Source organism: Populus nigra, chromosome 16 (genome assembly GCF_951802175.1).
Source record: "Populus nigra chromosome 16, ddPopNigr1.1, whole genome shotgun sequence".
NCBI classification, from domain to species: Eukaryota; Viridiplantae; Streptophyta; class Magnoliopsida; order Malpighiales; family Salicaceae; genus Populus; species Populus nigra.
The window spans coordinates 10,007,004-10,027,458 of record NC_084867.1 but is presented as its reverse complement, the minus strand read 5'-3'; the positions used below and the strand labels follow the sequence as shown (position 1 = coordinate 10,027,458).

Genomic DNA, 20,455 nt, shown 5'->3' with positions numbered 1-20,455 from the left:
GGGGGCGCCGAGCCTCTCTACTGCTTTTACCTATGATTTTTAAAATACTTTGTAGGTATTAAAAAAGGAGAGTGCAAGAGTCAACGGATGGCACACAACCTATTGTTATTGACAAATTGTATTTCCCTAAAATATACATAATTCCCAGAAGTGGGATTCTCCTGTTAGGGAAGAAAGAAAAAAAGAAAAGAAAAATCCCCAAAATTGGGCATATATATTTTTTTTAAGAAAAAAAGAGTGTAAAATTGCCCCAAACTTACGCCTGAAATACAACTAATTACTAAAAAAAACCCAAAATTAATAGCTTGTACTCTCTATCCTATCTCATTATCTTCATGGACACCTTACATTCCTCCCAGGACCTCCATAGTAGAAGTAAGTCCCCCAAACACTGTTTCTGCCTTGCCTTATATTATAACAATTTGGATGATCAGCCAAGAGATGAAGATTTGTTAGAGGCAGCAAATTGTTATCCCAATCCACAACTTGCAAGTTTCTAAAGTAGGATGCTTTTCCAAATCCTTCGTCTGCAAAATGACCACTGCCCATCTGTGTTGATGTGTGGTACCCCGCTGATCTCGTGTTCACAATTTCCCCTCCGAATTGTACCATGCTTGCATGACTTCTCAAGTGACTGAACAAAAATGCTGGCCAATATCCCACCAGGAGTCCTGATCCATATTCCAGCCACCAGTTCCCATGCTTCGGGTCCTACATCAATATATATTTGTCCATGTTAGTACTGTAAATGATTTGTGTATCATCACCTCAAGTCCTCTCTCTCTATATATCTCGCAATGTGATTGATCACATTCTTGGCCAACACGATGAACTTTCCTTGTTAGCCAAATTGTCCTATCATGGAGCGTTAATTGCAACACAAATAGAAATTTGTATACAGTAAATAGAACAGTAAGACGGAAAATGCAGATGAAACACAAGAGAAGAAGAAACTCTGTGGCTTTACCCTCTAAGACCCTAAAGCCAGTTGGGGTCGAGCTATTAATGACACTAATAAAAAAGACGTCAAAGAAAAGTTGCCCCCCCCCCCGGTCAAGGTAAAAACCCTTTGACAATTAAAAATAAAAGAAGAGATCATTACAATTTAATAATCAATAGTTACTGTGCCTGATGATGCTGTTTTGTTTCTCATTACAAGGAAGCAAAGTATAAAGTTTACCGAGTTAACTGTAAGAACTACCTTCAAGCTGAAAGTTTCATGCTGTAGAATCAACTAAAATAATGCACTACTGTAGGCGATTCTCAACAACCATTCAGCGACCAAGAAAGCTCACCTTCCAAACCGTCAAGCCAATATCAAATTGCCTGCCATTGTAAGATGACCTTGGAGATATTGCAGCTCCAATGGCAATCTTGTTGTTGGTTTGGACAAATCCAGAACACAGCAAGTTATAGCATCCAGTAGCTTGGTATGCATCGGTCTGCGAAACCATCAATTCCAGTTAGGCACTAGTTCACATTTCCTTAAACTATGGAAGGAACTTAAGGGTTAAAGCCAAATAACAAGACTTACTGTCCAGTACGTGAAGAATCTAGGATAACCGTCTCCATATAAATCTGGACTAACCTGAAGATACATGAAGATATTCTTAGAAACCCTATGATTGAGACCATTTTTTGAACATGTTCTAGAGTATGAAGAAAATTCTTGCCTGCCAACCGGCTTCAATGGTATTAAGATCATTGCCGAAAGAACCAGAGATGACCCAAATTTGTGACAAGCTGAATTCATATTCACTGGTTACTTGAGGTGACCAAACATTTATGCTTGCCTTTGCTCCAAAATACTGATCCCCATTAACAAAAACAACTGCATGCTGTAGTAACACATAACATTATCAATATCAATACTAGGATAATTCTATGAGCACATGAAGAGCATTTTTCAAGGTCCATTATTTTTTTGTCCTTTTTCGGTGCAATAAATAAATGTTTGTGACATATGGCAGAGTGCTCTGTAATTTGAAACAATTTCAGCATTTAATGTCCTGCCACTCTTTTATTTTGTTTTTTTTTGTTCACCAAGTCATTATTCACTGTTTAATTTGGGAGGAAAATGAATGGAAATGAAATTAGCCCTTTTAACCAAAAAAAGAAAAGAAGTCGTCTTTTTTGGTGGAGAATAACTAGAAATGAAAGATTTTCCAGCGAGTAATGACCAAGATTATGGCTTAACAAATCCACAGAAAAAGAAAAAAAAAATGACCCAGGAAGATGTTCATCGAATGACGAGCTCATCATTTTTTTCTGTTGAACAGTTCCACTAATGATATTGCTTTAAGAATATGCAATTTCTTGTTGCCAACACTAACTAACCTCATGACCACTCCCTGTTGAGTCTCGTCTTACATGTCTTCTTAATTTTCTGCCAAATCTGTTAACAGAACTTGCTCTTAAAACATCTTTTACTGTGGTTCTTCTTATTGGAACAGTTCCTTCAGGGCATGATTCACCTGAATCTGTCCATAGCTGGTAGCTCTCTGCCACTGTCTCTCTTGTTTCATTGCTTCTTGGTCTCTCTGGTGGATCCTGAATCAATGTAAATAGATCAGGAAGATCAGAATCATGAGATTTTCAAATACCAACAAAACATCAAGAAGGAAAAAAAATCTGGAAAGCAGAAAAATTACCAGGGGTTTCTTTCCTTTAAGCTCTGGATGGTCAAATGCTGGTTGAAGATGAGATAAAACACAATGTATTACGTCACCATCAGGGCTCTAAAGCACAAAAACAAGGAGCCAGATCACTAAAAAGCTTGAACAACAAAACCAGGGAAACTCAACTAACATTCCAGGGAAAGAAAAAACTGAGAAGTCAAAAGAAAGTAGCACCTGAATTGTCTTGACCGCAGGCTTGTTGATCTTCTTGAGATAAGCATTGGCTCTCCTTAGTCTCAATACCTCTTTACTTGGCCTGAAAGTTTGATTGGCTAATAGCCGGCTACCGGAATCCGACACAAGAGCTGGTGACGACAAGACAGGAGAAACAGAAGAAGCAAAAACAAGGAGGAAAGCAACAAAAATAGGTATCATTGGGTGAGTGCTAAGAGAAGTAGAAGCAGCCATTTTCTTGGAATGTCTGTGTCGTTGTTGTCTCTGTATTGTTGTTGTTTTTATTGCAGAAACAACTACTGTTTGTATACATTGGGGTTGTCTTGTTGTGTGAAGAATACAAAATGGCTCAAAATTCTCGAGTGTTGTCCAAGGAAATGAATCTAACTTCATGTCAACAAAATAGAATCACTCTTCAAAGTAAGAAAACTGCAGCTGGTTTGTTCACTAGTTCACCGTTTTCCAATATATATATATAAATATAAACCCACACCCACTTTCTCTCCTTTATCTCAGATTCTATTGTCTTGGTTTTGTGTGGACTGTCTGACACACAATAAACTTCAGGCAGGCTTGAGCTTATTAAAATAGACCACCTAGTTAGTTGGGCAGACCTGTACTTTAGTAAAAGTTTTAACCATAGCAGGTTGTGGTCAAAGTAAACAACTATCAAACTTTTTCATTAACAAGCCAAGAATTGGTGTATACATGGTAGAGAATATCCATGCATTTCTGAAAAAAAAAGAAAAAAGACTTTGAAAAAGAATTACTGCCGTAATATCAAACTAGCAGTAAATCTCATGAGAGCAAAGATGGATCTAGCAGCGTGTTATTCCCTGGTATGATTCCGAGGAGGGAAAGAAAAGAGAATCACACATCACATTTGGTTTCAATCTTGGACCTTCTTTTTTGTTTTCCTCCTCCTATTTTTTTCTTACCAGGTTAAGCAAAGGTTTCCAATTATGTCAAAAGTGGGCATCACACTTCATTCTGTTTTTCTAACAATGTCTCCCTTTTTTTCTAACCCTGATGAAATGTTCTTAGTGGATCATTCCACTTCCAGGCGGCTTCAAATGTCTGCAAGTAGCTGGTATGATCACTTAGCAATATTGTCCCAGTAGATTTGTGATCATATTTATGCTCTTTTTTGGAATATAAAGGTGGGGATTCAACCATTGGACTTACTCAAAAAGAAGGAATTACTCATTGTACTGTTAACATTAGGCGTGGGAAAATTAATACAATCATGGTTTATGAAATTTTTTGTATAATTTCAATTAAAAGAACTTAAAATAAAACTCGGTTTGGATTAATTTGGACTTTAGAAATCAAAACTAAAAAAACTAACTAAACTAAATCAAAGCGGAAAAAAATCACTAAAAACTAAGGACTCATCAAACTGAAACCTGTAAAGAACAGTCCAACTCCATGTTGCTAATTTGATTTAAAAAAAAGGCCAATTCAGTTATTCAATTCAGTTCAAAATTAAAAAAAAAATCAATTTAATTAGGTTTTTTGATCCAAACCGAATTATTTGAACCGATGATAATCCTTCGGTTAACTTTGCCACCAAGCGGGAAAAACATTCACAGCACATCTTTTGTGATTTGGTGGGCCGAATGTTAGAGAACTCATGATGATGGATTATATGGTTCATAACGAGTAATCCCTTTTGACTTGATATCAAATTATGGACAATGAAAGAGGTTGTTGTGATGATTTCATGGTAGACCCGACCAACTACTATTACTTTACAGAACCATATATAAAAGCCAAGTTAATTAGCTTCACTCTCCTACCCTTCTCAGCTACTTCTACAGGCACATCTCTGCTTATTAGTATTCAAAACTGTGACCTTCGACAACCCTTGCTTTGCAGGAGTGCACCAGTCATGGTAAAATGTCCAAGCAGAAGCTACTCCACCCATCATCTGGTTTGCAAGACCGATTTCTGGTATGAAAAGCACCATCGAACCTGGAATATATGTGTATATGGCACACATTATAGTTAGGTGAAAGAATTTCGGATGTTTCATGCACGGGGGACCTATCTCTTTAATCACCAGGCCAGTCCCCTTGATGGCAATGGCATCACCATCTATGTCATGTGATGTCATGGTCAATTAACCATGGCAGACTGTGATTAACTTCAAATCTCTGTTAAAGGTGAAACAAGGATTGATACTGGCCAGGGAGTATCACACGATAGTGGGGTCGAAGTGCTCTGTTGTCGAGTTGCTCTAAGTAATCCTCCTATACTGTCTCGTTATACTATTTAATCTCAAATTAGCATGACATCCTACATGATTAAAGCTAATAGTTACAGGATTTAGAGGAGTAACCAGAAGATGCTGTACAATTAGTAATTAAGTTAATGTAATGTAGGCATGCAGGTTGAAGTAAAGTGAACAAAACATGATTATTTTACAGCCTTGACATGGAGTATAGGAGCATAAAAGCATGGGCCCTTAGCCTGGTTCTCTTTATAGAGTTCTGGGGTATGGTGCTTCCCACTTTCAAATACTTCGCTTTAATTGCTTACTATCCTATACTTTATTTCTCTCTTCTTTTCACGTACAGCACATCCATCCACCCACAGTCACACCCACCTCTGCAAGAAATAAAAGAAAAGAAAAACTGGTGAAGGATATTGGTCCACTGATGGTCACTCTCATAAGAAACAACTGGCGGTGAGATTATTAAGGTATTTGAGTGGGAGCATGCTCCCTTGTAAAGTTGATCTAAGAGAATAGATTCCATCCCCACAATCCAGAAAGAATGTGCACAAGACTTTTTTTTCTTAAAAAAAATAAAATTGAATGGAGCTATAACATGTATTGTGTGGATACATCATCTTCTTAAAACTTGTGTTGGTGGCATCCATAAAAGGGAAAGGTATTTTATGATGTCTATTGATTATTGCTACTACATAGTAAGGCTGCCAACGCCATGATTTTTTGAAAGCAGAAGAATAATTAATAAATAAATAAATAGAAATTCAAAGCTCACATGAAAGTAATACATGAAATGGTGACTTCATGCCTCAAAAACTGCTACTCTCAATATACTGAAGGCTGAAGCAGGAGCTTGCAGTGAAATACCTTTTTTTAAGCTCTCGTTTCGATTTCTTTTTTCATTCCTGTGCTAGTCCCCAAATAGGCTCCAAGTATTAAACAACAAACCAATAATGAACACATAATTGGGTAGTGATGACTGATGAGGGTTCTAGATACAGCAATAAGCTATTTAGTTCTGTGTTTTTTAGGCCACAATCACTCATTTTCGTACCACAACTGCAATGTGGTCCTAGTAGAGAAATGTTTGCCCCAGCAATAAGTAATGTGCGAATTGAGCAAGACCACCACATCTTAGAGCCTACTTTTGATGGATGAAGTTGAAGAAATGGGTCATCTGTTGCGGTTGTGGAGACCATGTGTTGTTTTCTCAGTGACATAAAATATACAACTCTTTTCACTGTTTTTGGGGAAGAATTAGCTGAAAATATTGTAGCTTTCTAAAAGGTAAGCTAGAAATCCTTTCTAGCAAGAATGGACATAAGCTTTGGGAGAGTATCACATGGCTATATCGATATATATCATCCATGATGGTTATAGCCTTGGTATTGTTTATTGGTACACTTTCACAATATGGCTACGTGGGTCAAAAAGTTCTTGTGATAACATTATTCTCAAATGAAATGGATAACAAAGAAACTATACTTGGAAATTTCAGAAACAATCTGCTCAATCAACCAAAGTAGTCATTAATTTCAATAACTTTTGCCACCATATTTGACAATTTAAATGAGGCAGCAATGATGCTTAGGATAATTGAAGGAATTCAGGGCTTTTATTATGAAGCTATTCGACAAGTTCTGTCCTATTGCTCAATCATGGATGGGAAGTCATTTCATTTCACTTAGAAAATGTTTTGAGATAAGACTGTCTTGCAAATAGAAAGAACCAAGAGGAGAAATTAATGCACAGTTGAGGTATAGCCCTTGATAGTCAAGGCACCAATCTAGTGATGAGGACAATAATCTCCACTCTCAGCACCAGCAATCCGTCAGGTATAGCCATTTGTGCTGCAAAACTAGCCACTATTATTTAGAATCACGAGTTAGATCAGGATGAGCTCAACAAGTTGATGCCTTTTTACAGCTCAACTGTACTTGGTTATATTTGGTAGGTAGGAGTTCACTTTCTATAACATAAATGGTTCATAACAATTCTGCAGGTTCTTAATTTACTTGGATTTCCAAATTAAATTCAGACTAAAAATTTGACCAAAATATGCGATTTCACTCTCCATTTGTTTGTTTGTTTTGGATGGATGTGGTCCGATTTTATTAGAGTTGAATTGTCAAAGGTGGGGCTCAAACTTGAGACCTCACCCCCTCTTGCTTATGCAAGGGTATCTCATAGAAGTCTTGATGTTGATGCATAGAACAATCCTGAAATTTGGAATGATAAAAAAGAAAAGTAGCAAGAGCAAGAATTTGATTCTTCATCCACCATGTTCTCTATCTATCTTTGAATCCTTTTTAATTACGGTCAATAATAATGGGAATCTCTTCTAAAACCAACGGTGGATTTCATCACAAGCAAGGTATCTTGTTCAAGCTTTGTGGAATTGAATAGTTGGAAGCATCTTCACATTCTTTCGCGCGATGTTCTTTATGCTAATTTGATTAAAGCTCAATAAAAGAAAGGAATTATGTATGTATTTGTGTAGTCGAATGTCTGAAAGCAATATATTCTCTTGTCAGCAAGATAAATGCCTGAACCTTCGTCAAGAACTTGACATTCCATTAGTATCTTTAGCAAGTGATCTTACAAATTTCAAAGATACAGTTTCAGAACTCCATATGGAATTAGCCTTGGAAAATTAAAACGAATCAAGTAGAGTCTAAATTTCCCTCTCTTGTTGCTTCCTTTTCGTTAATTTTTGTTCTTTAAGGAATACTGGTAGATAAAGCAGAATGTCATGGTCAATGAGGGAAAGTTCAAGAGCAACGAGAGAGGTTTCTTTCAATGGAATTGTTCGACGTATGGTGAAACTCCCCAGGAGTATTGCAGGGGGGTTTTATAGAGTTATAGGTCATGGCATAGGTCGCATAGGAATAGGAGGTAGAAGAGATCAAAATCCAATACCAAACTTCCCATTGCAACCTCCTCAAGAGCCCCTCATTGCACCAGAAGAGTGGACCTTTCTATCCGTTTTTGAGCAGCAATATGGCTCAACACATCCTTTCTTTTATGCTTGCCAATTCATGGAAGCCTTAAAGACTGCAGAAGATGAGCACAAGTTTATGTTCATGTATCTTCACTCTCCGCAGCACCCTTTCACTCCCTCTTTCTGTTGGGAGACTCTATGTTCAGAGTTGGTGGTCCAGTTTCTTGATGCTAACTTTGTTTGTTGGGGAGCACTTGCTGATAGAGGAGAGGGTTTGCAAATGGCTGTAACATTGCAGCCCGCAAGCTTTCCATGTTGTGCAGTAATAGCTCCTGCTGCTGGCAATAGCATAGCAGTGCTGCAACAGGTTGGTTGGAATTTGAAGTTAAATTTATGCCCTGAGAACTTTACTAGATTATTCAAATTTAGGTGCATCCTCTTTTTATCTTCTCATAGGAATAGAGAGAGTTATTGAAAAAAGAAAATATATAAATATAATTGATATCCTAAGTATTAGATGAAATATATAGCTACTAGTACTAAAATTCCACAGTTTTATTGGTACTTTTTCATAAATTGCATATTTGTGATCCACTACTAGCGATGGTTTAGGACTGAATTGATTTTGTTATAGATGGAAGGGCCGATTTCCCCAGCAGAGCTGGTTGAGATTCTGCAGAGGACAGTGGAGGAGCAAGGGTTGGCATTTGGCAATTCAAGAGCAAAGGAAAAGGAGACGACAAGAGCAAAGGCCATAGAAGAAGAGAGAAAAGGAGCGAGGGCCAAAGAGGAAGAGAAGATGAGAGCAGATCGTCAACTAAGAGAAGAACAAGACGCAGCATATCTTGCAGCTCTAAAGATAGATAAGGTGTGTGCCTATATGACATTAAGTTGAACTTTTAAGGCTAAAATTAAGTTGAAAATGAACCATAATTTTCTCCATTATAGGAAAAGGAAAAACTCAACAGCCTGCTTCCAGAGAGGAAATTTCAGAAACCAGCTGATTCTTCAAATAAAGTAAATTATGAAAAGCTAAGGCAGAATGCAAGTCAGAAACAGTTTGGTAAATCGAAAGAAGCTTCTACTGTTAGAGAAACAGCTAACGGGTCCAAAGATTCTCAAGCAACACAGGTATTAACATCTTCTATTTTGGTTAAACAATCTTGTTCAGTGTTTGATTATCTGAGTATAATGATTCAAATACTCGATGATTTTTCAGATTCTGATAAGGTTTCCAAATGGTGAAAGAAAAGAGCAGAGCTTTTCCTGCTCAGATAAGATCCAGTCGGTTTACAGATACATCGATTCATTAGGGCTACCAGGCGTTGGCAACTACAGATTAATCTCAAGCTTTCCTCGAAGAGTCTACAGTGTTGATCAGATGGGAATAACTCTGAAAGATGCTGGCCTCCACCCTAAAGCAACCCTTTTCCTGGAGCTTCTTTGACACTACATGTGTCGAAACAAATCAAGGAAATTTACTCAGGATTTCATATATGTCATGATGTCTTTATGACAATTCCATCTCAATGATGCGACTTACTAATTACCAACAAAAAAATCAGATATTGGATCATTTTCATGATTGACCAATAGACCTCTTCTAAGCTGAGGTCCACTGCGATTTGGTCCTAAATGACATCATAATGAAGTACAACAATAGTAGTTGATTACAAGAAATTACTGTCTTTATGGAGAAAAGTTTTCCAGGAGTGAATTTCAATAGCAACGGTAGGTCCTACACCACATTTTGTATAGAACTTGGCGGCAATATTCAACAGTCCATGATGTTTACTGAAACTAGACAGTTACAGTTATTAAGAACTTAGACAATAAACTGTTGTTTTTGTTGTTTGTTCCTGTTAGACATCATGAACAAGACTGGAACGTGGAAGGAATTAAGTTCATATCCTATAAACCTTATGCTTCCTTCAAAGATATGAATCTGATACGGTGAGGATATATCACTGCATTCATGTCGTACGTAGTAGAATTTTATCTAAATAGTACCGGATAAGCTTGTCTATATCATGAAATCTGTTCTTTTCTCTGCCTGATTATCAAATAACCATCTCAATCTAATAACTCAAGTTGTTAACTAAGATATTAAAATGTAACTTATATCATTCTCAGCTTACATTACTTTATACTTAATTTTTATTAAATAAATGAAATGGTAAGATTCGAACTCGTAATCATTTAGTTATCAAAACTCTGATACCATGTTAATTAAAAATTAATCATCTCAAGTCTTAACCCAATAACTTAAACTATTACATGAAATTTCAAAATATAATTTATATTATTCTTTAAAACTAACTACATTTAATCACCGACCAGCTTTAAAAAGTCAGGATTTTGCCTTCCAACAGTGTGAACCAGATAGCAAATCAAGGGCATGAAGACTGGATTTGACGACAACGCAAGCTAATGACATCTGGGTCAAATTTATCTGGAAGCATATTTCCAAGACATGATTCCCATGGTGGAAACTTAGATTAAAAGGGCTGAATTCTTCTTGAACCTACTTGGAAAAAGTGAAAGAATACAGTCATTGGAAAGTGAAAGGAATTGCTTAGTGGGTAGTTGCTAGATATCTCCTCTACAGCCATTGGGAGAGAATAAATTAACTTCACAAAAGGTCCCAAATTGAGAATATATATATATATATATATATATATATATATATATATATATATGGATAACATGATGCATCTGTCAAATATGAACAGAATAAAAGAAAGTGGCATGAACAGAAAAATACTTGTCTTGAAAGTCAAGTTATGATCGAGATCTAACTTGCAATCATAATCTTGACATTCTGCTCGCAGGATTTTCATCTTTAGACGCATAAAATCTCCTCTACCACTTTACTTTCGTCTAAATGATGAATTCGATGGCGCATTTAAGTCAACAGGTTAGGATTTGGAGCCCAGTAACTTCACACCGACATGTATTTAATTTATTCCCTTGTCGTTTTCTTTCTCCTCAGGCATTGAATGATGTGCAGAGATCACCAAGCTCTTAACTTGATTAAGAAAATGGAGTCTGTATCACCAGACTATAGCTTATACCCTTGTATTTTATTGACCGTCGCCGTCGCCGTCGCCGTCACCGATCTCCAAATAAGAAATTCAATATTAAATCAATACCCTTTCTGTTGTTCTCCTTGGCAAAAGCTAACGTGCACCCTAAGCATTCTCTAAATGCTTTTATTGTACTTTATTTATTATTAAATTATCAAATATTTGAATAAAAATAAATGGTATCGATTTTAAACATTAAATAAATTTTGTTTTATATGGTGATATTTTAAAGTATTAACAATAAGTTCTATAAGTAAAAAAGGAAAGTTTTTTGTTTCTTTTGATTTGATCATTAAATTTTTTTCCTTCCAATTTGATCCTTAAAAAATGTCATCTTTGTCCCTTTTTTCTTCTTCTTTGAGTTGTGCGATAAAACCGCCCGAGCTCCAAGAGATTGTTCTAGGATTAGATTGCATGCTGATTTGTTGCATTGTTGCATTTTTATTTATCATAAAAAAATTAAAAAAACAAAGATCAAATTGATATTATAAAAAATAACTAAAAGCCTTTTTTCCATGTGTACTGTTCAATATGCGTGTAAAATCTATACTTTAGTTCCTCAATTTTAGATTTTTATAATATTTGATCCCCTCTGTTTTTAAATTGTTTTATTTTGATCCCAATCTTTATTTTCTTTTATGTTTTAGTCTCTAAATGTTGAAATATCATAAAGTTGCCAAGAATTCTAAAGAGAAAAAAAAATCTTGGGTGGAGATATTTTGGCACCAACAACTTCAATTATAGTGACTACTAGATTCTGGGCTTGCACTACTCGACAAGTTGTGTCATATTTTTTCTAAAAGTAAAACTAATGCAAAGATGTATCCATGCATGGTGATGCAAGAGGATAGAAGATAGTTTTTTATGCTAATTTTAAAAGCATCATCTAAGTTTCTCTTGTTTTTAACTCTGGTCCTCTATCTTTGAATTATTTCCTTTCTTAAAAAATTAGAAGCAATTGGCAATCAATTTTTCATTAAAAGGATCAAATTGAAGAGAAAAAAACTTTGATAGCCAAAAGCTCTAATCCATGATGAATGATGAGGCAGTCCATACTGTTCTGACACTATAATAAAAACACCACGTGCTTTAGTTCTTTCTTTCATGGATTCAATCTAGATGGTTTCTACTTTCAATTTTGAGAAGGGAACTCTTGAACTATCTTGTTTGATTTTAAGTTTTTAGAATAATTAGAATGTATTTTTTTGTTAGAAACAAGGTTATAAAAGTTTTGTTTCATATTTTTGAGTGAAAAAAAGGTTGAAATCTAAGTTTTGTAGGGTCTAAAAACTTGAACCCTAATTTTTTAATTATCAGAGCCCCTCCAATAATCGTAAAAGGTCGCACATGGACGGCTTCGTCTATCTAGTTTTAAAAAAATAGGTTTTATGCCTTCAAAGAGAAAACAATTTCAAGTGTACTTGGGTTTTAATGCGAACCGGATGTACAGGCTCATTCTTCCAACCATGTATGCCTGGCTTTTTTAAAAAAAAAAAAATTTTCTCTTCTAATTTTTTAAGATTGGATTTTTTAAAATAAATTTATTTAAATGATGTTTAAATAACTATCAAGTTATGCCATTATTTTTAAACAATATTAATATCTTTTATAGTAACACTAACAATTGTTTTCTAAATAATTATATATCAACCCAATATGCATATGAAATATCAATTTTTTATTTTTTATATAATTTTTCTCAAGTTTGTTGTTGCTATATTTGTTTTATTGCCATATAATTAAGATGAGAAGAAAAGACTTGAATAGATACCCTAGCATTCTTTTTTTATATTATAAATTGATTTAAAATTTTAATCATAATTGGGTAATGAAAATAACAATACAGAAACCCTCCAGAGAAATCAAATCGAAGAAGCTAACAAATATGTACTGTTGGCGCGGCATTAATTACATTGGAAAACAACATTCTTGTCTCACAATAAGCATGCGAATTTCTGTGGGCCCCAAAAAAAAAAGAGAATAATATTCAAAAATATAGCTTGCAAAGAGATGGTCCAACGAAAGGTGTTACTGTATACGGTGGTTAGGTACAGCAGGGCCATGGTCCTCTTGGTCGATGATGTCGTGTCAATTTCATGTAAAATTAATGAAGAAGTGGTTTCCATATCAAATTATATACTCATATTAAAAATTAATTTTTTTAAAAAATATTTTTTTAATATATTTTCAAATAAAAAAATACCATAAAAAAAATAAAATATTTTGAATGCAAGGAATTGGCTCCTACGAAATGAATGACTATAGTTTACTAATATAATTATCTTAGGTTCGTCTGTCAAATAAGCATTTAAATTTATGAATTTTAAATTAATAATTAAAAATAATTTTATATTATTTTCCAAGCTTGAAACTTAAAAGGATTTACATCACATTATTAATTAATTTTAGTTTTTAAAAAATAGAATTAATGAGATTTAAATTTATGATTATTTAATTAACAAAATTTTGATATTATGTTCACTTATTTAAATTTGTTATTTTTTAATTAATAAAATTTTAATATTATATCAAAAAAACAATCTTAATTAATCAGTTTGGTGAAATTTCAATAATATTTTTATATTGCTTTTTAATACAAACTTGATGTTTATCTAATAATTAAAAAAAAAGCATAATACACGAATCTATATTTAGTTCAATAAGATTTATTTTTTGAAAAAAAATGATTTTTTTATTAATGTGGATGTCCGGGCTAACTTGCGCGTACCTCCACTAATCCTACTGGCCCTGAAGTTAATGACTATGTAAGTCTCCAGTAACCCTAAGATTTATAAAACTCGAACTGGTTACGTATAAGAATCAAACTTAGAACTTAATCAGTTAATATTGATTTGATAAGTTTTTGCAGTTCAAGTATTGTTTTTCTTGTTATATATATATATATATATATATAAAATGTAAAGTACAACATTGTTCAAGAAAAATATTAAATTGCATCCCCTTCTTCTCCTGATACATCATCGTTCTATATAACCATCATCATGATTGATCATCAACTTTTTTAGGGTTTTGAAATTGTTTTTCCTTGATGGCCTGGGCTAATGTGGCCATAGACTCTCAAGAGGATTACAAATACGTGGGCCTGGGTAATGCCCTGGATCAGATTGTAAAGAGACACCGAAACTCAAAGACCACAACAACATGGGCCTGCACTAAAGCCCATTATCCCTGCTAACTGCTTGCTGTCGTTTTTCAGGTCATTTTCCCAGGAAACAAACAGAATTGAAAGGAACGCTATTATCGTTGGCACCACAACCTGGAATCCATATAACAATAGAAACAAGAGAAAAAGAAAGCACTGAACTCTTTAAAAGATGGCTATTCGCACGTGTCTCAATCTAGGCCGTCCACAAATTGTGCCTGTCACTTTGACTAAAAGTCCCTCTCGAAACTGCAAATTCTCAGTTCAGAGTTGCAGTTTAAGTTCTAATCAATCCCACAAGGTAATTAATAAAAAATTATTCACTTCCATTCCTGGTTTCTTTATATTTCTTTAATGGGTTTTGTTTGTTTTCTTAGAAATTATATAAAAAAAAATTGAAAGAGAATCCTGCATTTAATAGTCCAAGAAATTGTTTTGTTTCTTAAAGTTCTTTTATTTTTTTGAAAGATTAAATTCATTTCCTTTTTAAATAAATATTTTTTACTTGTATTTACAATCTTTTATGAGTAGATTCTAATTCGGTGGATTTTTTGGGGGGATTTAGCAACTGGTTGTGGAAGTAAAGGAGAAGCTTGGAAGAGATTACCATAGTCTACCAGTAGGGAAAAATGGAAGAGATGATGAAGAAATGATCCTTTGGTTTCTGAAAGACCGGAAATTTTCTGTGGATGAAGCTGTTTCAAGATTGACCAAAGCCATTGTATCCTAAAATGTTGCTCTTTTTTTTTTTTTTCTTTCAATGGTCAAAAGTTTACTGTATCTTTAAAGTTTTTGAATCCGCTGCTATTGAATGGTTTGATAAGTGGAAATGTGGAAGTGAAAGTATCAAGTTGCCAAGTTAACAGCCACGAAGCTGTATTTGCCGTACTGAAGTGTAGTTTTCCTTCTACACTTACTAGAAATGGCGTGAGGAATTTAAAGTGTCGGAACTGTCTGAGGAGTCAGTGAAAAGTATAGCAGACACTGGAAAAGCCTACGTGCATGATTCTCTTGATGTTTATGGAAAGCCAGTGCTTATAGTAGTGGCATCCGAGCACCTCCCTGCTGTAAGTTCTTAAGTTCAGTAAACATTTCATGTTTTACAAATCTTATTAGTTTTCACATGATAAACAATGCTAGTTAATCATCCCTACGGTCACTGAAAGAAACAATAAGTTGTGATTGCTTTGCATATATGTGAAGTGTTGCTAAATCAAGAATGCCTTGGATATTTCCCCCCTGAATTTAGTTTTAGAGGCCATTAGCCAAAATACAAACCTCATGAGTGAGAGTTAAGTTTGGAAAATGTTAGACTACAGAGAACATTTCTATGACTGAATTTTTTTAGGATATATTTGCAGATTCCTGGACAGGGCCAGCTCTTCCCACCCCTTATGTTAATGATCATCACTCGTGCATATTATAGTAGATCTTCTATTTTCTAAGTTTGTATTGGAATCCCAAGGCCAACAATGAATTTCAAAAGGATCTCAGATGATCTTCTGATTATCAGTGGTTGAATGAGTTTTGATAAGATTTGTTCGCTTCTTCTTTGATCAACTTAGGAGCTCATGCCCCTCCTTTGAAACATTATCATACTCTGTGAATTACTGTTGATCTTCTAATTATGTTCTCAGATGATCATAGAGTTTTCATGGTTTGATGAAGGCTTTATGTTAACCATGTCTTGTTAATGCAATCTTTTTAACTCTAACAAAGATTAATTAGGATCTGCTGTTATTCATTGTCTTTTGATTGTTTCCATTACTGATGGCAGGTGCATGATCCCATTGAGGATGAGAAACTGTGTGTTTTTCTAATTGAGAAGGCATTGAGAAAGCTCGCAGCTGGGAAAGAACAAATATTAGGAATTATTGATCTCCGGGGATTTAGTGCTAGGAATGCAGATCTTAAGTTCTTGACCTTTCTGGTAATTTTCACAATCAGCTGGTGATTTTTGATGACTAGTTGGAAACTTGGAATTTCTCAGGTGTGATTATTTGTTGCTGTTTTGGCCATTAAACTAGTGCTTTTATTATGCTGGCAACAAATACGTAAGTAGGTAATGGTTTACAAATTTGTCTACCTTCCAAACATTTAGAGAAAAATGCTCTTTCCCCCTTCTTTTTCCTAAAGAAAAACCAGCAGAGTCCTGGCAATTTTATGGGTTGGTGATGGAGGATGAAGGGCAACAATGAAAATTGAAACTTTTTTATTTAGGAATTTTAATATTTTATGATTATCTTAGATTTTATTATTTAGGAGTAATAGTATTTATTATTCAGTACTTAAATTAGGATTTTGGTTTCCTTCTTAAATTAAAACTTACTAGATTTTTCTATTTTGTTTGGTTTGGTGCTTATAAATAAGCACCTAGACTTAGTTATTTAGAACGTATTAATATTTATTGAAATAAAAACTTTGAATATTATCCAAGATTGATTGTGTCTCTCTTGTGACAAATCCCCAAGATCAAGTGGGTCTCTCTTGTTGGTGATTTTCAGTTTTTAATCTGAATTAGCTCTCTTGTTTGGTGATCTTGTTTGTATTGGTTCTGCATCAATTGGCACTCACCATGTGGTGAGGTATATCATATATATATATAAAAAAGTAAGAGTTGAAGGAAGGGAACTGATTGCTACTGTTGTGGGTTGGTGTGCAAAGGCAATTTAGGACAATAAACATTCAGCAGCAGACAAGAATCGAGTAGTGAGCTTTCTTCAACAACTTGCAGCAAATTCAATTTCCGTGTGGATTTACTCTTGGGTTTGCAGGGAAGTTCTTCTGCACTTTCAATTGAAACTAATGGCAGTTTAGTGTGTGGCTAAATCATGATAGAGAGTTAAAGGAAGATACATATGTGGCTGGTTATACATTTCATAGGTTTCCATCTTTTATGGACTTGCTTTCTTGGCTTGATCGACTTGTGAATGGGTTAGTGAAAGTGGACCAATTTCTATCTAGTTCCATGAGAAGGGCATTAAGTCCTACTACAAAGGCATTAGTGGCTAAGGAACTTTTAATGGGAATAACTACCTCAAATGCTCCTTATACCTCTAATATTTCAAATCGAGTGGCTCATAAGTGCACTTGGATATTTGAAATTATTGTTAGGATCAAACTTTATCTTGTGATGCTAGATCTCAAATGTGACTCTCTGGTTGTGGATATGCTCAGGTGTTTTGTGGAAAGTTTCACAGACAACTATTCCAAGGGCATGTTCTTTCACATGAAGTATATGATGTTTGAGATTTTCTAGGAAAATCATAAAATTCCAATAGAACTAGTCTTTCTTCTTTTGGACAATATGAGATTGGATAACCAAGTTGTCTCATTTAGTGCACTTAAGCTAGTTGAGAGTGTTTTTGTCAATTGCATTTCAGAGCTTACTCTTTACGTGAATAAAGCAGTGCAACAATTAGGCTTTCTTGTTGGCCACTATGATAAAGTTGTCGCTGACATCTATGTACAATCCAAGCCTTTGGAGTAAAGTGACAATCTGACTGAAGGTGAGGAGATCAAACATGACCAATCCGAGTTCACATTAGAGGATCAAGAAGTTGTTGTCAAAGTTGATGATTGCATTGAAGATGACATGGAAGAAAACTTGTTAGAGGAAATTGTGATCGTGCAAACACAAGATGGCATGACTTTGAGGATGAAGTTGTTAAAACAATGGATCTTGAACAAGAAGATTTCACAGTGTCACAATTTAAAGAGTTTAAAGATGAGGTTGATCACATTGACTTTGTAATTCCTTCTGAATTCAATCTTGTAGCTGAGAAGACTATCTTGTTGACAACATTGAAGAAGAATGATAAGTATCCGGGGCAAAAAAAAAAAAATTTCTTCAAGCTATGGAGTGCATGCAAGTTTCTGGAATTTTTATTAATTCGACACTTAGTTGAGTTTTTACCACCCATGGGAGAATGGTGGAGGGTGAAGGGCAACAATGAAAATTAAAACTTATTTATTTAGGAATTTTAATATTTTAATATTTTAAGATTATTCTAGATTTTATTATTTAGTATTTAAATTAGGATTTTAGTTTCCTTCTAAAATTAAGACTTATTAGGTTTTTTAATTTTATTTGGTTTGGTGCATATAAATAAGCACCTAGACATTAGTTATTTAGAACATATTATTATTGATTGAAATAAAGATTTTGAATATTCTCCAAAATTGAGTGTCTCTCTTATGTTGATTTTCAGAAAGATGAATGTGTCCCTCTTGTTGGTGGAATTTTGGTTTTTGGTCTGAATTAGCTCTCTTATTTGCGATCTTGTTCGTATTGGTTCTACATCAGTTGGTTTGCATATTTCAACTGCATCCTGCCCGTGCTTCCGTGTTTGGTTTTGTATTCTTCAATGCTAATATCGTTGCTGCTAAAGAGATCCTGGTTCTGTTATGAAAGATATCTAAAGTAAAAGTTTTCAGGATCTCTCTCATTTAATGTTGTCTGAAATTATATTTTAATGTTTCCTCCTTTCCTGTATGAATATTAATTTCTCTTTCCCTATCACCTTGTTGAAATATGATTGCAGCAACTGCCTAGCAATTATATTGTTGATGACATGGGTTAATTGGTTACTCTAACTTTTGGCAGTTTGATGTATTTTACTACTATTATCCGAAGCGGTTGGGCCAAGTCCTCTTTGTGGAAGCCCCTTTTATATTTAAGCCAATATGGCAAGTAGCCAAGCCTCTGTTAAGATCATATACTTCTCTGGTATGTCATTCCTATTTTTTCATTGTTCTCCAGTAAAGTTTGAATATCAAATTGATAGATAATAACTTGATATTAAACCTAGAAAACATGGGTATAGGTAGTACAGAATACGGTTGCGATACTGTACAGATATATGATGTTTTTTTAAAAAAGGAAGTTATGCTTTGCAGATACATAGTCAAATAAATAAAGGTGTGTGTATGTGTATTTGAATTTTCCTAGTGTTTGAAAATACAAGTAATGATTATTGAATACCAATTACAATAGAACTATAAAGCAATCGATCTTTGGACTCGAAGCGAACTGTTTTTATTGGCACTCGTAGTATGAATATCAGCTTAAAACTCTCTTCTTCCCTGACTTGTGCACAAGTATTACTTATTCAACATCATGTCGGTTTAGTTTTGAAGCCACAAAACTCAGATGTACATACTTTAAACAAAAATAGTATTTCATTAATGAGAAATTTAAATTCTATCAATGAACAAGCTCTCGTGTATTTGGTAGTGAACTAGCGGAATATCCGATGTATGTAAGGTGAGTTTCATCATCAAATATGGATTAGCATGGTGCTTTGTAATATGAAACCTAGTTTAGATGAAACGGCTCGGCAGCTGTTGCCGTGTTTGGTACTATTGTGGCTCCTGCCTTCTGCATGCTGTTATTGATTTCAGTTATTTTCTTTTTTCTGAAGGTGAGATTTTGTTCTGTGGAGATGGTGAGGAAGGAATACTTTACAGAAGAAACTTTGCCGGAAAACTTTAGAGAAAAGACACTCTGAGTCACTGAACTTCCATGCGGCTTGGGGCATGGAGTTGTATTTGATGAACGGTGCTGACCGTACGCGTTTTGACAAGAGAAACTTCCTTGAACCAATCTGATCTTATTCATGATTCTTTTAAATGATAAATAGATAGAAGAGCGGGATATAATGTAATGTCTGTATCAAGTATGAAGGGATTCTTGTGTCTGCATGCAATGCCCAAGCAAATGGCATCAATCAATAGGAAGTTAGAGCTCCCTTGGAACGATAACCAGGAGAGCTGAAAAGGCAGGTGGATAATTCCATCATTGTTCCCATACATGTAAACAAATGAAGCAGAAAAACATCATTGTTAAACATATCACATTAGACACTACGCAACCTAGTTTAGCCGTATGGCTACAAAATGGGATAAATTAGAAAATTAACATATAAAATCAAAATAAAAGTAAATTGTTTTAATTAAATAATAATTTTTTTAATGTCATGGTTAGAAACATGATAATTTTTAATTATGATATTTAATTCACGACATAATTTTATTAACTTTTTATGAGAAAATTCATTTTTTATATTATTTTTTAATAATTAAAAAGAACATAAATAATTGAGTTTGCATGGTATATTTTCATGTTAAAATATATGCTTTTTTGTTCTCACAGCATGCAAATAAAAAAATGACTTTTAC

The 20,455-nt window shown here is 34.4% G+C and overlaps 3 protein-coding genes across 3 annotated transcripts; 2 read left to right on the top strand and 1 right to left on the bottom strand.

Annotated features, from left to right (window-relative positions):
* Positions 1–88: 88 nt before the first annotated feature.
* On the bottom strand, positions 89–3,551 carry LOC133676211 (protein neprosin-like). The gene is made up of 7 exons (XM_062097832.1): positions 2,853–3,551; positions 2,652–2,738; positions 2,338–2,550; positions 1,674–1,838; positions 1,535–1,588; positions 1,296–1,442; positions 89–711 (listed from the first exon to the last, which is right to left on the bottom strand). The coding sequence occupies exons 1-7, from the start codon at positions 3,243–3,245 to the stop codon at positions 334–336; spliced, it is 1,437 nt and encodes a 478-aa protein (XP_061953816.1). The 5' UTR covers positions 3,246–3,551; the 3' UTR covers positions 89–333.
* A 3,789-nt stretch (positions 3,552–7,340) lies between these two features.
* LOC133675422 (plant UBX domain-containing protein 10-like) lies at positions 7,341–9,880 on the top strand. The gene is made up of 4 exons (XM_062096791.1): positions 7,341–8,393; positions 8,661–8,894; positions 8,975–9,157; positions 9,246–9,880. The coding sequence occupies exons 1-4, from the start codon at positions 7,833–7,835 to the stop codon at positions 9,471–9,473; spliced, it is 1,206 nt and encodes a 401-aa protein (XP_061952775.1). The 5' UTR covers positions 7,341–7,832; the 3' UTR covers positions 9,474–9,880.
* Positions 9,881–14,348: 4,468 nt separating this feature from the next.
* On the top strand, positions 14,349–19,978 carry LOC133675418 (CRAL-TRIO domain-containing protein C3H8.02). The gene is made up of 6 exons (XM_062096786.1): positions 14,349–14,576; positions 14,841–14,996; positions 15,196–15,342; positions 16,053–16,205; positions 18,882–19,004; positions 19,699–19,978. Exons 1-6 carry the CDS (start codon positions 14,448–14,450, stop codon positions 19,783–19,785), a joined length of 795 nt encoding a protein of 264 aa, XP_061952770.1. The 5' UTR covers positions 14,349–14,447; the 3' UTR covers positions 19,786–19,978.
* Positions 19,979–20,455: the final 477 nt, after the last annotated feature.